The sequence below is a fragment of the Callorhinus ursinus genome, unplaced genomic scaffold (genome assembly GCF_003265705.2).
Source record: "Callorhinus ursinus isolate GAN/ISIS: 27379988/994484 unplaced genomic scaffold, GSC_fseal_2.0 scaffold9, whole genome shotgun sequence".
In the NCBI taxonomy this organism is placed as follows: Eukaryota; Metazoa; Chordata; class Mammalia; order Carnivora; family Otariidae; genus Callorhinus; species Callorhinus ursinus.
Window position 1 is genome coordinate 17,823,384 of NW_027397071.1, and position 19,978 is coordinate 17,843,361.

At 38.7% G+C, this 19,978-nt stretch overlaps 1 protein-coding gene across 1 annotated transcript in view; it reads right to left on the reverse strand.

Annotated features, from left to right (window-relative positions):
• Positions 1-3,328: 3,328 nt before the first annotated feature.
• Positions 3,329-19,978, reverse strand: part of PALMD (palmdelphin) — a 50,912-nt gene continuing 34,262 nt past the window's right edge. Inside the window, exons 4-8 of the mRNA XM_025872269.2 lie at positions 11,454-11,568; positions 11,284-11,317; positions 11,048-11,161; positions 8,125-9,219; positions 3,329-3,694 (exon numbers count right to left, since the gene is read on the reverse strand). Of these exons, the coding sequence (XP_025728054.1) occupies positions 3,651-3,694; positions 8,125-9,219; positions 11,048-11,161; positions 11,284-11,317; positions 11,454-11,568 (1,402 nt within the window). The 3' untranslated portion in view covers positions 3,329-3,650. The remainder of the gene's footprint in view (positions 3,695-8,124; positions 9,220-11,047; positions 11,162-11,283; positions 11,318-11,453; positions 11,569-19,978) is intronic.

Sequence of the window (19,978 nt, forward strand, 5' to 3'; positions counted from 1 at the left end):
AATGTGAAATAAAAGGGAATTTCTCAATCTGATAAAGTTATCTAAGAACAACCTATAGCTAACATCATACTCGATGGTGAATGACTGAACATTTTCCTTCTAAGATCAGGAACAAGACAAGACAAACACATTAGCCATTTTGCATCTCCATGGTATTGGAGGTTTCAGCAAGGGCAATTAGGCAAGAAAAAGAAGTAAAAGGCATCCAGATTGTAAAGGAAGAAGTAAAACTATCACTTTTTACAGATATATACAGGTACAGATATCTTATATATAGAAAATCCTAAGGAATCCAGTAACTACTAGAACAAATGAATTAAGGAAGGTTGTAGCTGTGGGATGCCAAGTTAATGTATAAAAATTAATTGCATTTCTAAACATGAGTGATGAACAATCTAAAATTGAAATTAAGGAGATAATTCCATTTACAATAGCATCAAAAAGAATAAAGTAGGGATAAATATCAAGAAATGTAAGACTGGTATGTTGAAATCTACAAAACATCGTTGAAAGAAACTAAAGATCTGATGAAATGGAAAGACATCTCATATTCAAAACATTTTTGGGCATACATCAAAGGCATATAGGAGCCAACTGAAATAGCCCAAATTGAAACAATTTGAGCAACAAGTTGTGTTGAGTTAGATTATAACTCAAGTGTAAAGTAAACATTCATGAGTCCATACTGGTTTAAGTTAATAATTGAATAAATAAATAAATAAATAAGTAAATAAATAAATAAGTAAATAAATAAATAGGAAGAATAGACAAATCTCCTGTGCAGAGGAATTTGAAATAATTTACATAGGTATTCTGCCTTCAAGAGAAGGAGCCTAACTCTCTACTCCCTTAAGTTTGGGCTGTGCATGGTGACTTCCTTCCAAAGCGTAAGGTATAGGAAGGGGGATAAAATAATAATTTTACAATGGAGCAACCTGACAAAACATTAGCCAGGAGATCAAGGTCAACATCACCAGGAATAAATTATTGAAATTTTGTACCCTTGATATGATGCAGTGAAATGTTACTTTACCTCTGTGATCTTCCTCCTCCAACCCCACTCTAATCATGAGAGAAACATTAGACAATTCGCAACAGAAGGATATCCTGCACAATATCTGACCAGTAATTTTCAAAATTGTCAAGGTTATCAAAAACAAGAAAAATCTAAGAGGAGCAAAGTAGACATGACAATTAAAAGTAGTGTTTTCTGTGTGGGATCTTGGAACAACAACAAAAAAGGACAGGTAAAAACTAAGGAAATTTGAATAAACTATGAGACTTAATAATAATAATTATGTATCATTATTGGTTCATTTAATTATAACAAGTGTACCATACTAATAAAGAAATTAGTCATAGGGGAAACTGGGTGTGGGGTATATGGAAACTTTGTATTATCTTTTCAATCTTTCTGTTAATCTAAAACTGTTCTTAAAAATAATGTCTAATGTAGTTAGCTGTGGATACAATGACTCTTGAGAGTGTGTGTCTCCTCCTTTGGGGAGAGGGTGAAATCTTTGTATAAAAGCTAGCAGCATCTTATTAGATGGAAACAGAGTTGTGTTTTGGTTTCTCAAATGTTCAAATCTATGTGGAAGGATAAATATGGAAGCTGAGTAGAAAAACGGGTGGACTGTGCTAGTTTAATGCTTCATCTTTATCATCATCATTTAATGTTTCATCTCCAAATGCATCTTTTGCCCTGTTTCGTGATCTTGACCCTGTAAACATCTCTCCTTTGTCACTTGATGCAATGTTAGGCTTTGCTGAGAGAGGGTGGTGGAGGGATGCTGCGAGGCAAGAGCCGCAAGGAGGCACCTCACTTCCATTTTCCAGTTTTCCTTTCTATTCACTGAGCACAGGAGTCAATGGATTGGTGTGTGGGATAGTACAGTTTCACTTTAGCCGCCCTGACTGGCCAACTCCAGCTTTGCACTCAGTCCTCCTCTGCTCGCCTGGCAGCCAATTCCACTGCAGTTCTAGCTTCACCCCTAGATAAAAAGCCAGCTCCAGCCTTTGGTATTTTCTGGCCATGCTGGGCCACTTCTATGCACCAGCCCTGGCCCATGCCTTCGCAAGGGACCAGACATCAGCCAGCCAGATTCTGGCTCATGTTGCCTGAGGCCAGCTGGTATTACACAGTCCCCCCTGCAGACTACAACTTTTCCTTTCTGAACCATTCATTCATTTATTCATTCATTTATTGATCAGTTGCTAGGTGCCAGGCAGTTCTAATAAACATTTGTGTACACACAATCAAAACCAAAAATCAGTGCTTTAATCACAAGTTTGGCAAAGCTACAAAAGAATGTGCCATTTTGACAAGTCACTTAAGCTAAAGTCAGAACCATGAAAGGGAAGGAATGGGAACACTGGACCTGGGATAGGGGTGTCTATGTCAAAGTGTCTCTGATATTTGAACGTCCACATTTTCCGGATTCCAGGCCAGCAGAGAGAGGAGTTTTCTTGTGCTAGAGAACAACTGCCCCTTCCAAATAATTGATCTGAGGTTGATGCTTGCAGGGTGTGAAGCTTGTCCTCATCAGGATCTGTTTCTTTGACCTCTCGTTGCCTCCACACCAGTAACCAAGATAAGGTCTCATCATAGTTTCACCAGAGAAATTCAGTTTCTGCCCTGAGAGGAAACAGACTATTCACTGAAGGACTTGCGGGACCTGGGTACCATGCACTGGCACGATCCAGGGGAAGATGTGTGAAGATGGATTTTGAGAGTGTTGGGTGGAGGACAGTACAAGAAGGTAGGGTAGGAGAGAAGGGGCCTGGGTGTATTCTTCAAATCAGGGTTTAACATCTTGGCAAGAACACTTAGGAATGACATGCTGTATGCATTCTTATTAAGTTTTAATATTAGGCTTCTAACATCTTTACAAGGATTGGTCAAACATTAGACTAGATTTGTATTCTCTGAGAATATGGGAAGGCCTCCAACTAATAGCCTTAGGTCATAATCAGTCTTTGCACCATGTAGTTCACACTGAACTGAATGAAAGAAAAGATAATATTTCAAGAAGAATAAATGTGTCAGCTACCATGTACAAAGTCATGAACACTATCAAGATACTACAAATCTAGTCCCCAAATATGAGGTTAATTATGGCATGCACCTTTGGGATGGATGCAAAGAGTCTGAAGTCTCGACCAAATCAATCGGTCCTTAGCAGGAGGACGTAGATGTCTTAGCTATGGGATGTCATGTTTGCTTGCTGGGTTGAAGATGAATATTTCTGTGATGAGGTCACAATGGCTTCCTGTGATCTTTCAATCTTTGTATTAGCAAAACTACCATTCAGTTAATAGAATATAGTCAGGCTATTTTAAATAACTTTATTCTTAAATTTAACACACTCTTATTAGAAATGCTTTGGTATCAGTACAATAAAAATATGCTGGTTTTTCCCCCCCGCACTGAATTGCGTCAAGTAATTGGAAAAGTTAAGCTTTTGTTCTCCCTAGTTTTTTTGGGATTTTTTCACAAATGATGACTACTGCTTATTCACATGGCTTAATATGGCTATAATTATAATTTTTGGAGTCTTAGGAAAAAAGAAACAAAATACCCAGAAGAGAAGTTGGCAAATGTTTCTTAGTTTCTTCTCCAAAGGATGTTTAGGTAGATGATACACCTCTCAGATAACTTTTTTCCCCAGTTTTGCCATTCTCATCCTTAAAGCTGAAAATTAAAAAAAAAATAGAGAGTTATAAAAAAAAGAGCTTTAGTTTTCACTCTAAATGACCATTTCATAGAATGCAGGAAAGTTTGAAACATACCTCAGATGATTTTATCCAACAATGTGAGCATTGTTTTAGTAGCACAAAAAGATAGTAGAAATAATAAGCTATGGTTAACTAGGGCTGAAGCAGGTTCAGAACTAGAAGGAACCTATTTCTATAAAGGTTAGAAAAATTAGTAGGGCAAACATAGCATAAGTTGGGTAAATATAGGATTAGTGTGCAATTTCACTATTAGCATTAGATAAATTCTATACATCGATGACCATGTTTTGTGCCTATTTCTGAGCTATGTACTACTAAAAATAAAAAAGGCATTGACAGAAACTTTAATTCATGGTTGAATTATAATTTAAGTCATCAAACATGGTTACCTTGAATATAGAATGGCAAAAACATATTTGAGTGAAAAAAGTGTGATCCAGTTATTAAGAGTTGAAGTAATTATAAAATTATGTCTTTGTCAGGATATGTTATAAGTATACTTTCAAATATATCTTTTGAGCATATTCCACTGCTAATGATAAATATGATGTAGAAACCATTTTTTAAAATGTAGATTTAGAATTCATAACACTCCTCCAGTGTTCTGGTATCATGCCCTTAATACTTAGGCCTTCAGAGTATAGCTGCCTTGGTCATGTTCCAAAAGTTGAAAGATGCTTTCAAGGCACTGATCATTGTATTCATGTGTCAATATGGCCCAAGAGCCTGCTATTTAACTAATTGCAAGATTTCATTTAATGTAAAAAATAAAAAAAGAGAAAGCTTGTTCTCTCATTTTCCAGCCATATAATTAGTTGTCTATTAACAAATGAAATGACTCCATCTCTAAGGAGCTCTTTTGCATAAATATGAGAAGGGATGAGGGAATCCAATACTGTAATGAGACTATGATAATTTTTTTTGTTATTCTACTTATGTGAAATATTTTCATTTAAATGAAGTCAAGGAACGTTCTTTCCTGTGGAATCTTATGGGGAATGGTCATTTCTAATGTCAGGGTCAAGAATATTTCCTTGAGGGATGCCTGAGTGGCTCAGTCAGTTAAGCATTGCCTTCGGCTCAGGTCATGATCCCAGGGTCCTGGGATCGAGTCCCACATTGGGCTCCTTGCTCACTGGGGAACCTGCTTCTCCCTCTCCTTCTGCCTCCCCCTCCCCCTTGCTCATCTTCTCTCTCTCACTCACTCTCTTTCAAATAAATAAATAAAATATTAAAACAAAAGATTTAATAAAAAAAGAATATTTCCTTGAATTTAGGACCAGCTGAGAGAATTTCCTTTACTCTGTAGCCAGGAGGATGGTCTCTATTGCTGGGGATGTTGGATGGTGAAGCCTGAGGAGAGGACTGTAATTCCACAGTAGGAGGTGAAATGAAGGCAGAAGGCAAGGCTTTATATTTTCTACTCTTGGATTTTATAGACCTCTACCTTGGCCATACCAAAAAAGAGGGTAGGGGAAAAGTCCATTTTAAGGGACTTTTTAAGGGTCTCTTTTAAGGCAGGGACAAAGTCTTCCTCCTTACAGTTATTCCTCAATTTGAGATTCAGTAAATCAGGCACAGCCTTTGTGCTATGGACAATTCAATGAAGCTCTTGAAGGACACCCTAGATGTGCACATCCTCAGGAGTGAGGGAATGCAGTAGCTCACTGTCCCATTTTTTAAGGGAAAAAATGAATTTTAGGTTGTTAGAGTCTGCTATTTTTTTTCTTTAGGCCTATGGCAAGTAGATGGTGTGAATTTCAAGTAGGCATGTGGGGTCTGAGCATGTTGGCAATAGGAGGGCATAGCAGGTAAAATACCTGGGCCATCAGTCTTCTTTTTATTTCTCCTTTCTGCTCTTTTTCTGATCTTTATCTCCTCCCCCTACAGCAATTCAGACACATAGTTTTGGCTGGTTGAACTTGGTGGAAGAGAACTTGCCTCCTTACTCTCAGTATTCCTTGGCTCCTAATGATTGTCACAGGTTGGCAATTTTGACACCAATAGCATGTGAATCCCTTGGAGCTGAGGATCCCTGCCTCTATCATCCTGAAATGCTGCTGACATATCTAAGAGGGGTGAATAGAGCTAGAAGGAATACAAGAGTAGGTTGGTGAGGACTAACTACCACAGAAAGCCAGCTGCCTAGTTGGTGGGAATGGTAGTGGAGTCCCAGTAAAAGCTTACTGGGGCCACTCATTGGTGGATGTGCCTGGCATTGAGTTATACTTTAGAACACGACCCTATTATATTTACATTAGCAGATGGACATAACTTTGCTGAATTTTCTTGTCATGTCTTTACCTATTCAAAGGTTTTGACTAAGACATCTGGACTTCCAGGCTCCATTTTTCCACCTCTTTCTGCCTCCTTTGTGTTCTTTTCCAAGTTCAAAATTGCTCTTAGGTAAGGCTCTCATGACAACATTTACACTAAGAGACTAATAATTCTTATTATGCCTACCAAGAATATTTTAGCGGGGGACCTATACCATGAATAAAGGAATTTATTGAAATGATGGATTTTCAAGTATCAAAAAGCATTTTTGGGGTGTTGGGGGAAACACTCAACCTACGTGGTGCTTGTGAAATTGAACTGCACAGGTGGCTATATGTTCTATGTATATGGATGCCTCCTGAGGGTGAGGGCATATGTCAATATGATATGCTTATTTAAAAAACCCGTTAGAAAAATATCAGCTCTGTAATCCGTGCACTGAATTGGGAAGCAAGAATGTAAAACAATATCATGATGGAAGGCAAGGAATTTGGAGCATTCTGTTTATAATATGCTTTGACTGATAGTACGGAACTTTGTATTGTTACTTTGTCTGGAAAAGGTCTTCCTGTTTTCATTATTTTAGTTCAGTGGCATGATTAGTGTTGTCTGGAAATGTTAGTCACTTCCTGTCTTTTTCTTTGGGGTAAATGTGTTGACATGGGTAGGGGAGAAGGAATAAGGGCATGTGGGGGGAGGTGGCTAACATCCAAGTTCAAAAATGGAAGGCTTTATGGTGGGTAATGTTACTGCTCTTGACCATAATCAGTGTGTTTCTCTTTTCTAAGTCTACTGTGTTGTTGTTTTAAAAACGAATTTAAGATGCAAAATTTGATCAGCAAACAAAATTCATTCTCAAAACGGAAAGGAATATTTAGTTTTAGCAGGTTTTCATTGTGGGGACACATCACTCAACTCTGATTGAGGAAGATAACTGTACACTTACCAAAAGGTTAGAAATTCTTCAGATAATTAAAATTTCAGTGTATCCCTGATTTAACTATTTAAAAGGTTGGAAGAAGTCCATTTCATTGTATTATTAGCAGCCCCAAATTGGGCTTATGGGTTGCAGAAGAACCCTTCCTGAATTGTGCAAGTACTACCACATTTCTATAGAATTATCAAGTTCTACTTGCTGAATTAGTTGGGACTTAATAGTTATTACTTTTTAACAAGAATCCTTCCATTAGAAACATTTAAAATTTACCTTCACATTCACACACCTAGAACCTATATGTCTGGGTAATTTGAGGTAGGTGTTTAGCTAAGGTTAAGTACAGCTATTATAATTGATTTTGTCAGATTCTTATTTATTTTTTTGTAAGTGAGGAGTAGAATACAATATTCAAGTGATAATAAGGAATTTAAGTTGATGAGCCATCACTTTTATAGAAAAAATTTATTTTCCATTTAAAGCTAAAAATGCTAGATAGCTATAAAACTATAGAGAATAAGAAATGTAAATATATAGAAAATAGAAAAATAACTGTTAAGTTGAGGAAGACTATGGAAAGGTAAATGTTATAGATAATTAAAATAAATTGACATTCTGTTTTAAAATGTAGAAAAATTAAGGAAATAAAGTTAAACTATAAAAGTATAGAGAAACAAGATATAGCAAAGTAATAAAATATCACACTGAAAATAAAATTTGTTTCTTGTCTTTTCTTGCAAAATTAAGGCAACTTGTTAACTCAGATAAGAAGTTTAAATAACAGAGAGGCACAGACAAGTAGCTGGCATCAGTTTCTGGTGGGAAAAGACATGATGTAGATGATCCAACATATTAGTGATCCAAATACACTCACAAACAGTACCACACTGTGACAGAAGACAAATTTCAAGTTTCTTAGGTCAACCAATGCACTATCCAAAGAAGGCAACAATTGTCCTTTCATTTTGTCTTTCGAAGTGACTTAATCACTTTAGTTATGGTGACAATAATTCAGGTCAGCATGAATTAAAAAACAAAACAAAACAAAAAACCCTTAGCGTGTATTAGTCTATGAGGTAGTCAAAAAAGCTGAAAGCAAGATGGTGTGTTAACTACGCAAAAGGAAGATAGTCACATGATTAAACAGCAGTGGCAAGCCTTGTTTTTCTCATTACCTGTTAAGGACGGGTCCTCAGTCCCATCTCCGGCCATCTGAACGCCAAGCGGAGAATGTTGAACTGGGTTGCCTAAGTTTTCTTCTTGCTCTTTCCGGGATATGGAATTTTTGTGGGGAGATTTGTGGTTTGTGTTTTCATAGGGATTAACTTCTGATCTCTTTCTAGGAAGCGGTGTTGGTGTGGCAGGCTGGTAAACCTGACTGTAGGGAGCTACGGCATGGTAGGATGGTTTCTCAGCTTCCCCTTCACCCTCCTCCTCATCATCAATCACAACCAGCTCAGCATGGATGATCCCGTCATACCCTGTCAGAAGCTTCTTTTCTTCTTCATTGTCTTCTGCCTGCTGATATCCCATGAAAATCATCGTCACAGGTTCTGAATCAGTCATATCAGAAGGCAGGGAATGAACGATATTGTATCTAATATCTTCCTCATCCTCCTTACAAGCAGGAGAAGAATCCTGGTGTTTTGACTTCCCAGCCAGTGATTCACTGGGACTCAGTCTTGCCTTTGGAGAGGCCACATATTTGTCCTGCATCGCACTGGATTCTTCCCAAGGAGTCATCAGCCTCTTTTGTAGGCTGTGGGGCATCTCCGCAGCTTGTTGAGTCATTGATCGGGGTTGAGGGATGGGCCGAACGGGGCTGACGTGATTGAAGCTGTTGTCCCTCCCCTCTGAAAGCCCATTGTCCAGATTGTGTATGGATTCATATGTATCATTACCTAGTCCGTTAGCTTTCATCTTTATCCTTTCTTGAAAGTTTGGTCCAGGAGTTACCTTCTCCCTCTGTGGTGTTGTAGGTCTGCAAAATGGATTGGCATAGACGGGTTCATGATACTCTGTTGGGGATTTAGAGTTTCTCTCCGAGGCTTGTCTCAAAAGTTCCTCCACCTCAACTGGAGCCAGACCATCGGTGCCATTGTACGCCGCACCGTGATTAGAGCTTACTGCATACACTGACTTGCACCCGTCGTCGTAAACTTTTATTCCTGTACCTTTAAAGTCATCTGAGGGGAGAGGTATTGAAGACAGGACTGTACTTTCTCCAGTTTTCAAGTCTTTTTCAACTTTAATTTCCATGGCATACAAAGCTGTTGAGAGAGAAATTTGATCTTTGATTTAGTTAAAATTTTCTCTTCTCAAGCAGCCTGCTTTCACAGTGTATTTTTATGCTAAGTATACTCTTTGATATTCTTTTCTGTGAGATGTTGTCTGTTTTTAAAACTTTTGATTTCATTCCTTAGTTGTGTAATGGCCAACAGGGCAGTGACAGAGGTTTCTATGTAAGGATGCATGGGAGGACTGAAAAATGGGATTGAAAAGCTGGTTGGAGAAGAGAAGCTGATGATTCCAAACAGAAAGGGTCTTCACTGGGACACCAAAAAATATTCTATTTGTAGCTAATAAATCTGACAAGACGGATTATACTCTTAACATTACTCAATGGGAGGAATCAGACCTCTTTGTCAGTTAGGAGGAATATGTCGTGCTAGGCATTGCAGCAGGTAAAAGGCCTAGCGCAGTATATTTCATTCAGTTACATCCTTGCTGTGCGGGCCAGCAGCCTGCTGAAATTATAGAGGAGTGTTCTAAAGTTTCCACAGCAGGGAGCTTGTTTAAATGTAGAACTGCTATTGAAGAGGGAGGAGGGAGGCTGGAATCACATGCTTCCCCTTCTCCCTTCTTTTTCTGGTTCTTTCACTACAGTTTTCAAGTAGGGGGAAAAAATAGAGCAATATCAGCTGAACTGAAAACAACTGAACTGGAGAGTGCTGGGTGGTTGAGCTCTGCTTCCCGGCCCAGGCAAATTCCTTATGACTGGAGTTTTAAGAGCTAATAGGAATCTGGGCCAAATAACAATGGGGCTTGCTTCTGTTGTGACGTCCCACCTCCCTTTTTGGACCCATCTTGGATTCCGTACATCTTTCTCAAGTAGCCTGTGGTTCTTTGCCTTCCCTGTTTACCCAGATAAACCGCAACCTCCCCACCCCCACCCCCAACCCCACTCTCCCTGTCCTTCTCCTCTGCTTTAGTCTTTAGTATTTTCACACCCTCATATGATATATTTTATGTATTTACTTAATTTTTGGTCCGTTTTCTCCTTTAGAATGTCAGCTCCAAGAGGGCAGAGATTATCGCTGTTTTATTCACTCCTGGATTCCTACTGCAAGAACTGAGCTTGCCATGTAGTACGGGGTCACTAAATACTTGTTGAATTTTTTTTTTTTTAAGATTTTATCTATTTGACAGAGAGAGCTACAGTGAGAGAGGGAACACAAGCAGGGGGAGCAGGAGAGGGAGAAGCAGGCTTCCCGCGGAGCAGGGAGCCCGATGCGGGGCTCAATCCCAGGACCCTGGGATCATGACCTGAGCAGAAGGCAGATGCTTAACGACTGAGCCACCCAGGTGCCCTACTTGTTGCATATTTAAATGAATAACTGCTCCCTGCTTATAGAGTGTGGCTTCCTTTTCTAGTCTAAACTTCAAAGTTTCCCTCTCTGACCCCAGGCAAGCCTTCATTTTGTCTGGAGGCTTGAAGTGTAAATTTTATGAAAATCATTCTCACATGGGGGTAAATCATGTCTAAACTTCCCCAGGGGATATTTTTATTTTCATAAAGGATCTTAGTAACCCAAGAGAGTGTCTACTAGATGGGCTACTTGGGGAGAGAGATTTTTGAGCAGGGGAGCCTTGTTTTTAAGAGTTTGTCTCTTTTAGCCTTTACCTTCTTTGTCTCTATCTAGTTTGCCTAAGCACTGTGACCCCCTTATCCCTACCAATGCAAGTGACTCAAATACCTCTTGGAACTTTGTAAAATGGACTATTGCTTCACCTGAAGCACCGGATGTCTTAGCAGGTTGTTAATGTCTGACATCATAAAATCTGAATTTGAGAACCTGCCACAGATTTTTCATATACCTTTTCTGTTTTGTTCATCATCTTCTATTCCTTCATTTTTGTCCTTCCTTAATCTGGAAGGCACGTAGGATTGTGGAAGGTCAGGGATATTAGCATAGATGTCTTCGATTGACTCTGTAAAATTAATATTAATTCAAAAATACATTTAGGATATATTTATAATAATGGGAAAATTTTCTGTGGGTTTATCAAAAAATATCATAGTTAGACATAGAATAGACTGCTTGAAAACATACCTTCTGATGTTTCTTCCTTTTCCACTTTCACAGACTATAAGAAAAATGAATTCTCCATGATTAATACCGCTTAAAACATAAATTCTAAATGAGGATATAGTTTAAAGAAGTATATACTATTTGTGGACTCATTCTAGGAGGAGCTCATAGTTTTACATGTTAATGCTCACCCTTATTATGTCTTCTGTTGTCCTCTCAACTGATTTTAGTTTCTTTAAAATTGCTTCTTCATTGGTTGAGATTTGCAGCTCAGCCTTTTCAAGATCTTGTATCTCTTTCTCAAGTCTGACAACAGAAAGATATGCTTTTCATTGCTTAAGGTAGTACAAATGCAGAGTTCCCAAATATATTTTCTCCATATATACACTTTCCTTGGAATATTGCATGTAAATATCCGGATACCTTTTAAGAACATAGCATCACACAAATCACATTTAATACATAGCAGGTACCTAACACCTGACTTTGATTTAACAATCTTCATTCAAGTTAAAACAAAAAATTTTTTTGACAAAAGGAATTCTTAGGTAAAGTATTTGAGCCTTGCCTCATTTTCTTCATTGCAATTACTAATATTATTTCCAAATAATTAGAGAAATTTCTTTTATAAAGAGACTTAAGTTTTTTTTTTTTTCTCAGTCTTGAGGTCTTTTAATTTCTTTACATTTATCATGCCATGAATTCATAGGGAATGGGCTCCAGCAGTTCGGGGACCTTTCCATTGGTTCTCACAAAGTGTGCTTCTCTGGGTGGGGCAGGCTGGCGCTTCAGTTGAACCCAAGTACCTTTCTCTTTGGTTTCCTTCTTTTTCTGATCATTTTCCTTCACATGCTTCAGGAAGCTGTCTCGACTCTTTGAGTGTTTAATATGCTCAATGTGTACATTAATTCTCTTGGCAAGAATCTTGCCCTTGTTTGTTTACAACAGTGCCAACAGCATGCTGAATAACATTGTAGACTCTTCCAGTTTTGCCATGGTAACATTTGTGGGGCATTCCTTTTTGAACAGTGCCCATTCCCTTGATGTCCACAATATCACCTTTCTTATAGATTCGCATGTATGTGGCCAAAGGAACAACTCCATGTTTTCTAAAAGGTCTAGAGAACATATAGTGGGTACCTCTCCTCTTTCCCTTTGTGTTGGTCATTTTGGTGAATTACTGGTAGATGGCGGTTCCAAGAGACTTAAGTTTAAAGCTGAACCAAAAAGAATGGTTCATCAGTATTTATTACATAGCTCACCCATTTTCTTACCCAAGTCGCCATATAAATTATTTGGAGAAAGCAATATAATTTTTTTTTCTAACCAATCAACATTTTATAAGATTATAATGTTTAGACTTAATTTAATAATCAAAACTATCACTTCAAAACCCTGTATATCTTATCATTGAAAATGACACTTCATTTTAATTTCACAGTTTCCTAGGAGTTGTGCTTTATTATAGCGAGTAAGGTAGAGAGATGAGAAATGGACAAAACCTAGGATAGTGGCCTCAGCTGCTGCTGTTTATAGAGACTACATTATCTAGAGAGAGAGAAAAAAAGGCACACATGGCCTGCTGAAGTGTAAGGGAACTTATAAGGACAAAGAGACAGACATTTGAAATCGGACTGTCGCAAATATTCTGAGCTGGAATCTTGACCAGAGTGCAGCTGCATGTCAGATTCAAGTTAACATCGGGGTGTGGTGTCATGACTTTTGTCCTGTATAAAAACATACAGGCATTGACACTCATGCAGTTAGTAAAGCTGACCCTTGGCTGTCACGAAATATGCGTAGTGTCTCAGCCAAATACCCTAAACTCTAAAGCCAGCTGCCTCTGGGGATGGCTGATTAGGTAGAGCAACTAGTCTAGGAGGTGACAGCCATGGGTATTTGCATCTGTTATGATAATTGTCAGTTTTCTTGGCTTCCTTCTTTAAGATGATTATGGATCTGGCAGCTCAAAAATCTTGTGCTATTGTCACACCAATAATAGCCGAAGATATGGTCTGGAGGCTTGACTATTCTACTCATTGCTACAGTTTCAAAGTTCTGACTTTCCTGCTGCCTCTGGCCATTGGTGGTTGGCTATTTGTAGCTAAGGAAGTTTTCTCCCATATCCTGGAACTCCAGGTAAAATGTAGTACTTTTGTTTACTTAGAAGTTACTGTGTGACTGTCATCCTATAGATCAATGGAACAGAATAGAGAACCCAGAAATAGACTCTCAACTTTATGGTCAACTAATCTTGGACAATGCAGGAAAGACTGTCCAATGGAAAAAAGTCTCTTCAACAAATGAAGTTGGGAAAATTGGACAGCCACATGTAGAAGAATGCAACTGGATCATTTTCTTATACTGTACACAAAGATAAACTCAAAATGGATGAAAGACCTAAATGTGAGACAGCAATCCATCAAAATCCTAGAGAGGAACACAGGCAGCAACCTCTTTGACATCAGCTACAGCAACTTCTTGCTAGACACTTCTCCAAAGGCAAGGGAAACAAAAGCAAAAATGAATTATTGGGACTTCATCACAGTTGACAAAACCAAAAAACAACCCATAGAATAGGAGAAGATATTTGCAAATGACATATCAGATAAAGGGCTAGTATTTAAAATCTATAAAGAACTTATCAAACTCAACACCCAAAAAACAAATAATCCAGTCAAGAAATGGGCAGAAGACATGCACAGACATTTCTCCAAAGAAGATATCCAAATAGCCAACAGGCACATGAGAAAATGCTCAACATGGCTTGCCATTAGGGAAATACAAATCAAAACCACAGTGAGATACCGCCTCACACCAGTCAGAATGGCTAAACTTAAGAAGTCAGGAAACAATGGATGTTGGCCAGGATGCAGAGAAAAGGGAACCCTCTTACACTGTTGGTGGGAATGCAAGCTGGTGTAGCCACTCTGGAAAACAGTTTGGAGGTTCCTTAAGAAGTTAAAAATAGAGCTATCCTATGGCCCAGCAATTGCACTACTAGCTATTTACCACAAAGATAAAATGTAGTGATCTGAAGGGGCACCTGTACCCCAATGTTTATAGTAGCAATGTCTATAATAGCCAAACTATGGAAAGACCCCAGATGTCCACTGAAAGATGAATGGATAAAGAAGATGTGGTATATATATATAGATAGATATATACATATATATATATATGTATATATACAATTGAATATTACTCAGCCATCAAAAAAGATGAAATCTCACCATTTACATTAATGGGGATGGAACTGGAAGGTATTATGCTAAGCAGAATAAGTCAGAGAAAGACAATTGTCATATGGTTTCACTCATATGTGGAATTTAAGAAACAAAGCAGAGGATCATAGGGGAAGGGAGGGGAAAACAAAATAAGACAAAAATCATAGAGGGAGACAAACCATAAGAGACTCTTAACTATAGGAAACCAACTGAGGGTTGCGGGAGGGAAGGGGGGGATGGGGTAACTGGGTGAAGGAGGGCACGTGATGTAATGAACACCGGGTGTTATATGCAACAGATGAATAACTGAACTCTACATTAGAAACTAATGATACACTATATCTATATGTTAACTAATTGAATTTAAATAAGTAAAAAAAATCTATCTCCATCCATGGTTGCACGTTTGCCCATCAGTAGAGTTGTGGGGATATATGCTGGTTGGTGGAATGGAAAGGTCTATACTAAACGTGATAGATCTGGATTATTCAGATCTGGTTGATATCAGATGTTAAGTATTATTATGGTATTAAAGGTTTTCTGCCATATGCTGTGTCTCTTTCTCCTTCTACACCCTGTTTCACAGGGTCCTTTACCCAATAGCATGTTTAAGACAGTCTAATGAGGAGCCTTTGAATAGAAAATGAGGGTGTTCAAATCATTGCTGCAAGCCGCTCTTGGACTGCAGGATTCACCTGTGGAATCAGATGGACCTGGGTTTAAATACTGGTTCATCTTCCAACTTCCTGTGTGACCCTAGACATGTCAGCAGACCTTATCAAGCCTCATTATCTTCATTCATTCATTCATTCAAAAATATTTGTTTAGCATCTATTTTGTACCAGGCACAATCCTATCTACTAAGGATATAATAGTAAACAAAACAAATTCCCTGCCCTCAAGGAGTTTACATTCTACTGAGAGGACACAGACAATACACTAATAGAGGGGCTGGCAACCTTTTCTATAAAGGGCCAGATAGTAAATACTTAGGCTTTGCAGGCTACATACAATTCCTGTTGCATATTCATCTTTTTTTTTGGGTTTGTTTTTCTTTTTATATCCCTTAAGTAATAAAAAACCATTCCTAGCTTGTGGCTATACAGAAATAGGCCAGGGCTAAATTTTGTCCTGGGCCATAGTTTGTCAACTCCTGCGAATGTACATACATATTTACATGCCTATGTGTATATATATATTTGTTTATTGTATATATATCTGTTCACACACACACATTTATTTATGAAGAAAAATATTTCCAGGAAAAAGTAGGATAAGGGCTATAACCAGAAGGAAAAGGGGATGAAGAGTGCCTGGGGAGGGGACACTGTTTGCACAGTATGGTCAGGGAGAGGCTAACTGATAAAGTGTCATTTGAGCAGAGACATGAAAGAAGCGAGAGGAGGATACATGAGGGTTTCAGGGGAAGTGTGCTTCCAAAAGAGGGAAGAGTAACTACAAAACTCAAAGTTAAGAGCACAGGGAGTGAGGAGGAGAGTGGTGAGAAGTGAAGTCAGAGAAGTGGCAGATCATATGAGGCCTAATGCATGGTGAGGCCTTTGGGGAACCATGGGGAGTTCTGAGCAGAGGACAAACAGGTTATGACCTGAAATTTAGCCAGTTCTATTGGCTGCTGTGCGAAGAATAGACAGGGGTTGGGGTGAGGGGAAAAACATGGAGGTCAGTTGTCATACTTCACACAGAGGTGGCTTATTCAAGATGGTTGCTGGTAGAAGGGTGAGAAGTGATAAGATTCTGGAAATATTCTGAAGGAAGAGTTGCCAGGATTTGTTGATACATTACATGTGGGGTGTGAGAGAAAGAGAGATGTCAAGGGTGATTCCAGTGTTTGTGAATAATTAATTGGCAAGATGTGAACACAAAGACAGAAATCTGGGAGGGGGAAGAAAGGAGATTGGTGGGGGGTGCGGTTACTTCGAGACAGTCAATGATGATGTGGAGAAAACAGCTGGATATAAAAGTCAGGAACTCAGAGAAGTCTGGATTTTAATATAAATTTGGGAGTTGGCGGGGCGCCTGGGTGGCTTAGTCTGTTAAGTGTCTGCCTTCGGCTTGGGTCATGATCCTAGGGTCCTGGGATCGAGTCCTGCATCAGATTCCCTGCTCAGCGGGAGTCTGCTTCTCCCTCTCCCTCTGGCCCCCTCTTGTGCTCGCTCTCTCAAATAAATAAAATCTTAAAAAAAACAAATTTGGGAGTTGGTATTTATAACCATAAGCATGGATAAGATTTCCTAGAAAGTTGGGGCTTCCAAGGATGGAATCCTGGAGCAATTAAACATTTAGAAATCTGGGCGATGTTACTACTTCACAGGGTATAATAAAGATTAAAGAAAATAGCAAGCATTCAGCAAATGCTAGTTTCCTCCTGTTTCTGCCCCTTTCTATAGCTGGGGCACAGAGACAGATTCTGGATCTGTTTGGCCAGTTACATCTCAGGGACTTAGAAATGCACTGGTATTTGTAGTTGTTTTCCTCTGTAGAGAGGCCCATGGGTAATGTAATGCCATATGATTCTCATGGATGTCTTTAGACTAATATGGTAAGAGTATGAGGTTAAAAGCCTGCTAACCTCATCAAAGTATCTGCTAATGAATGTTTTTTGAAGGTTTTCAAGTCACTGGGTAAAAGACACATTAATATGAGTCAGATGACACATCAGGAATGTTTATGAAAACCAAACAGAAACAAACAAACACACTCTTTCTTTTCTTTATTATTTAGTTACAGCCAACTGTCAGTTAAATAGGATAATACAGAAGTCTCTCGGTGCTAATTACTTAGAGTCACAAACCTCTACAGGAAATGCTTACTGATATAGAGCATTTCCTAAAATTCTCACTTCAATGCAAAATGCTATGTCGCTTTTTTATATGTTGATTTGCTACTTCTGTATATTATTTGTGGACAATATAAATAACCTCAAAAGATAAATGTTAGAGATTTGTCGTTCTAGAAAAGCTTTCTGACAGCTCAGAATGCCAGTGGAAGTGATGGGAAACCTAGAAAAGAGTAACAGAGCAGGGACCTGGCTTCTGCCTGCCTCCCTCTCACAGGGTTGGAACTCAGGTGAAGGCACCTTGGTAGCCCAGCAATGGAAGAAGAGGAGGTCTAACGAGATCCACACTAGGTAATGCACCATGTTTTTGAGGATTGTCTGTTCTTAAAGAACATAAAACAAAAATTGCAGAGTGCCTGGGTGGCTCAGTCGATTAAGCGGCTGCCTTCAGCTCAGGTCATGATCCCAGGGTCCTGGGATCGAGCCCCTCATCGGGCTCCCTGCTTGGTGGGAAGTCTGCTTCTCCCTCTGCCTGCCATGCCCCCTGTTTGTGCTCTCTCTCTGACAAATAAATAAGCAAAATCTTAAAAAAAACAAAACAAAACCCCCAAAATTGCAACTGGAATGTAGGCACTATTTTTGTATATATAGCACAGTGGGTCTCAACTGACAGCGATTTCCCCCTGAGGACATCTGGCAAAGCTGGAGACATGTTGGTTGTCACAACTTGAAGACTTGCTACTGGCATCTAGTTGGCGGATGCCAGGGACACTGCTAAACATCCTAGGAGGCACGGAACAGTTCCCCACGACAAAGACTTCTTTGGTCCAATATATCAATGGTGCTGAGGTTGAGAGAGCCTAAAATAGTGCTTAGTATGATAGGTGGTTGATACATGCTTCATAAGGGATTTTTTAAAAATATCCATCTCTCTGATATTTTTATTTTTTCCTCATTATTTCTTTTTTCCATGTAGCTATCATATGGAATTCAAACTATTATTTGTTGACTAGAATTTGATCAGCCTTATTTTTATTTAAAATTACCATTTGGGTTAAATCCCTTCTCAAATTTCTCTGTATCTGTGTCTATCCATGCATTTATTGATTCTTTTCTGGCTCAGTGACCATTCATAGTGAAGTGGATACTCAACCCTGATTCGGGGTTGTAAGCTCAAAAAAGTTTAGGGCTTTACATTAGGGATTCATATCTAATCTTTTTCCAAAAGTTTTGGGTAGAGAGAAAAATTTAGCAAATATAAATGAAGTACTGGGGAAATATATGTGTGTGTGTGTGTATCTGCCTATCTATTTATGCATGTGTGTACATATATTTGTATGTACACTCATCCATATTACACATACATAAAATACTTATGTGTGTATATATAACATTTTAGTTTTATATATATAAAAATCTAATTTTACATATGTAAAACTCTTTTTTACATGGAAAGCTTTTGGGGAGGTCACTAGGGGATAACTTTCTAACCTTCACCTGCTTATCTCTCAGCAGATGGGTTAGAATTTCCCTAAGTGCTGCCATGCCCATCTTTAGAAGGTATTACCTTTCTGAATGGGAATTGAACTCCCAGAAATGCTGATTTAGTTTGACGAGAAACAGGTGGTGGAGAAAGAGAAATATCTTTCTTGGTGCCTCCTGGACTGTTAGGCGGGGCCTGATGGATGAGTTAGCACCTCTCACGATTTCTGAGAGATGGTGGGCAGGCATCATGTGCCAATTTAGATAAGCAGAGTACATGAAAAAGGATTTGTAATGTTATCCATTATTGGAATCTTTCTTCTCCTTGCCTATTTGCTGGGGAAAAATAGGGTTATTTTCAAGAGCTCCCTAGGTGAAAGCAGGTAGCTTTCATTTCATGCACTGTTCTAGTAATAACCTCCCTTAATCATCAGGAGATAATGTCCCCAATCCAATTTCAACATGCAATTTTTTGTCTTAGAAAAAGGACAGCACATAGATGCTGGATGCACCAAGAAGGGGTTATTTCAGAAGGCAATTTTTTCTGCTGCTAAGTGTCCATTTATCTCTTTCAGTTTTTGGTGGAGCTAACAAGGACTAACAACCTAATGAAGTTTGCCATTGGGGCCAAAAAAGGCTGGAACTCAGGAGAGTTACATCCTACCTTCCATCATTTTATTTGCTAGCAATTATAACAACCTTTAAAATGTATTGAGTATCTACACCATATCAGGCATTGACCTAATTAGTCCTCCCAACAACCCCCTTGAGTACCACTGTTAGTTCCCTTTGACAGATGAGCAAGCAGGGGGCTTAGACAGGCAACGGGTCTGGAGGCTTACAGGTAGCTTGTGGCAGGACAGAATTTTCAATCAAATCTCTGCCAACAGAGCCTGAGCTTTTAATCACTTTCTAATTAACCACTGTGGGAACAAAACTTTAAAAAGTGGATTCTTGTGAACTTAGATACAACATTCATTTTGCAGAGCAGTGTAAAAGGTTTTCTTACTTCCTATCATAATAGAGAGAGAGAGAAGACTGACATCCTAGCTGGGGTCCACTCACATGTAAAAGTGCTGACTCATTACATATAAAGGTTATATTTCTGTCCTGGCCATCACTAGAGTTACTGTGTTATACTAATTTTTTTGCTTAGTGGACAGTCTGACCAGGATTAAAGTTAAACCTTCCTTTCTTCCTTTCTTTCTTT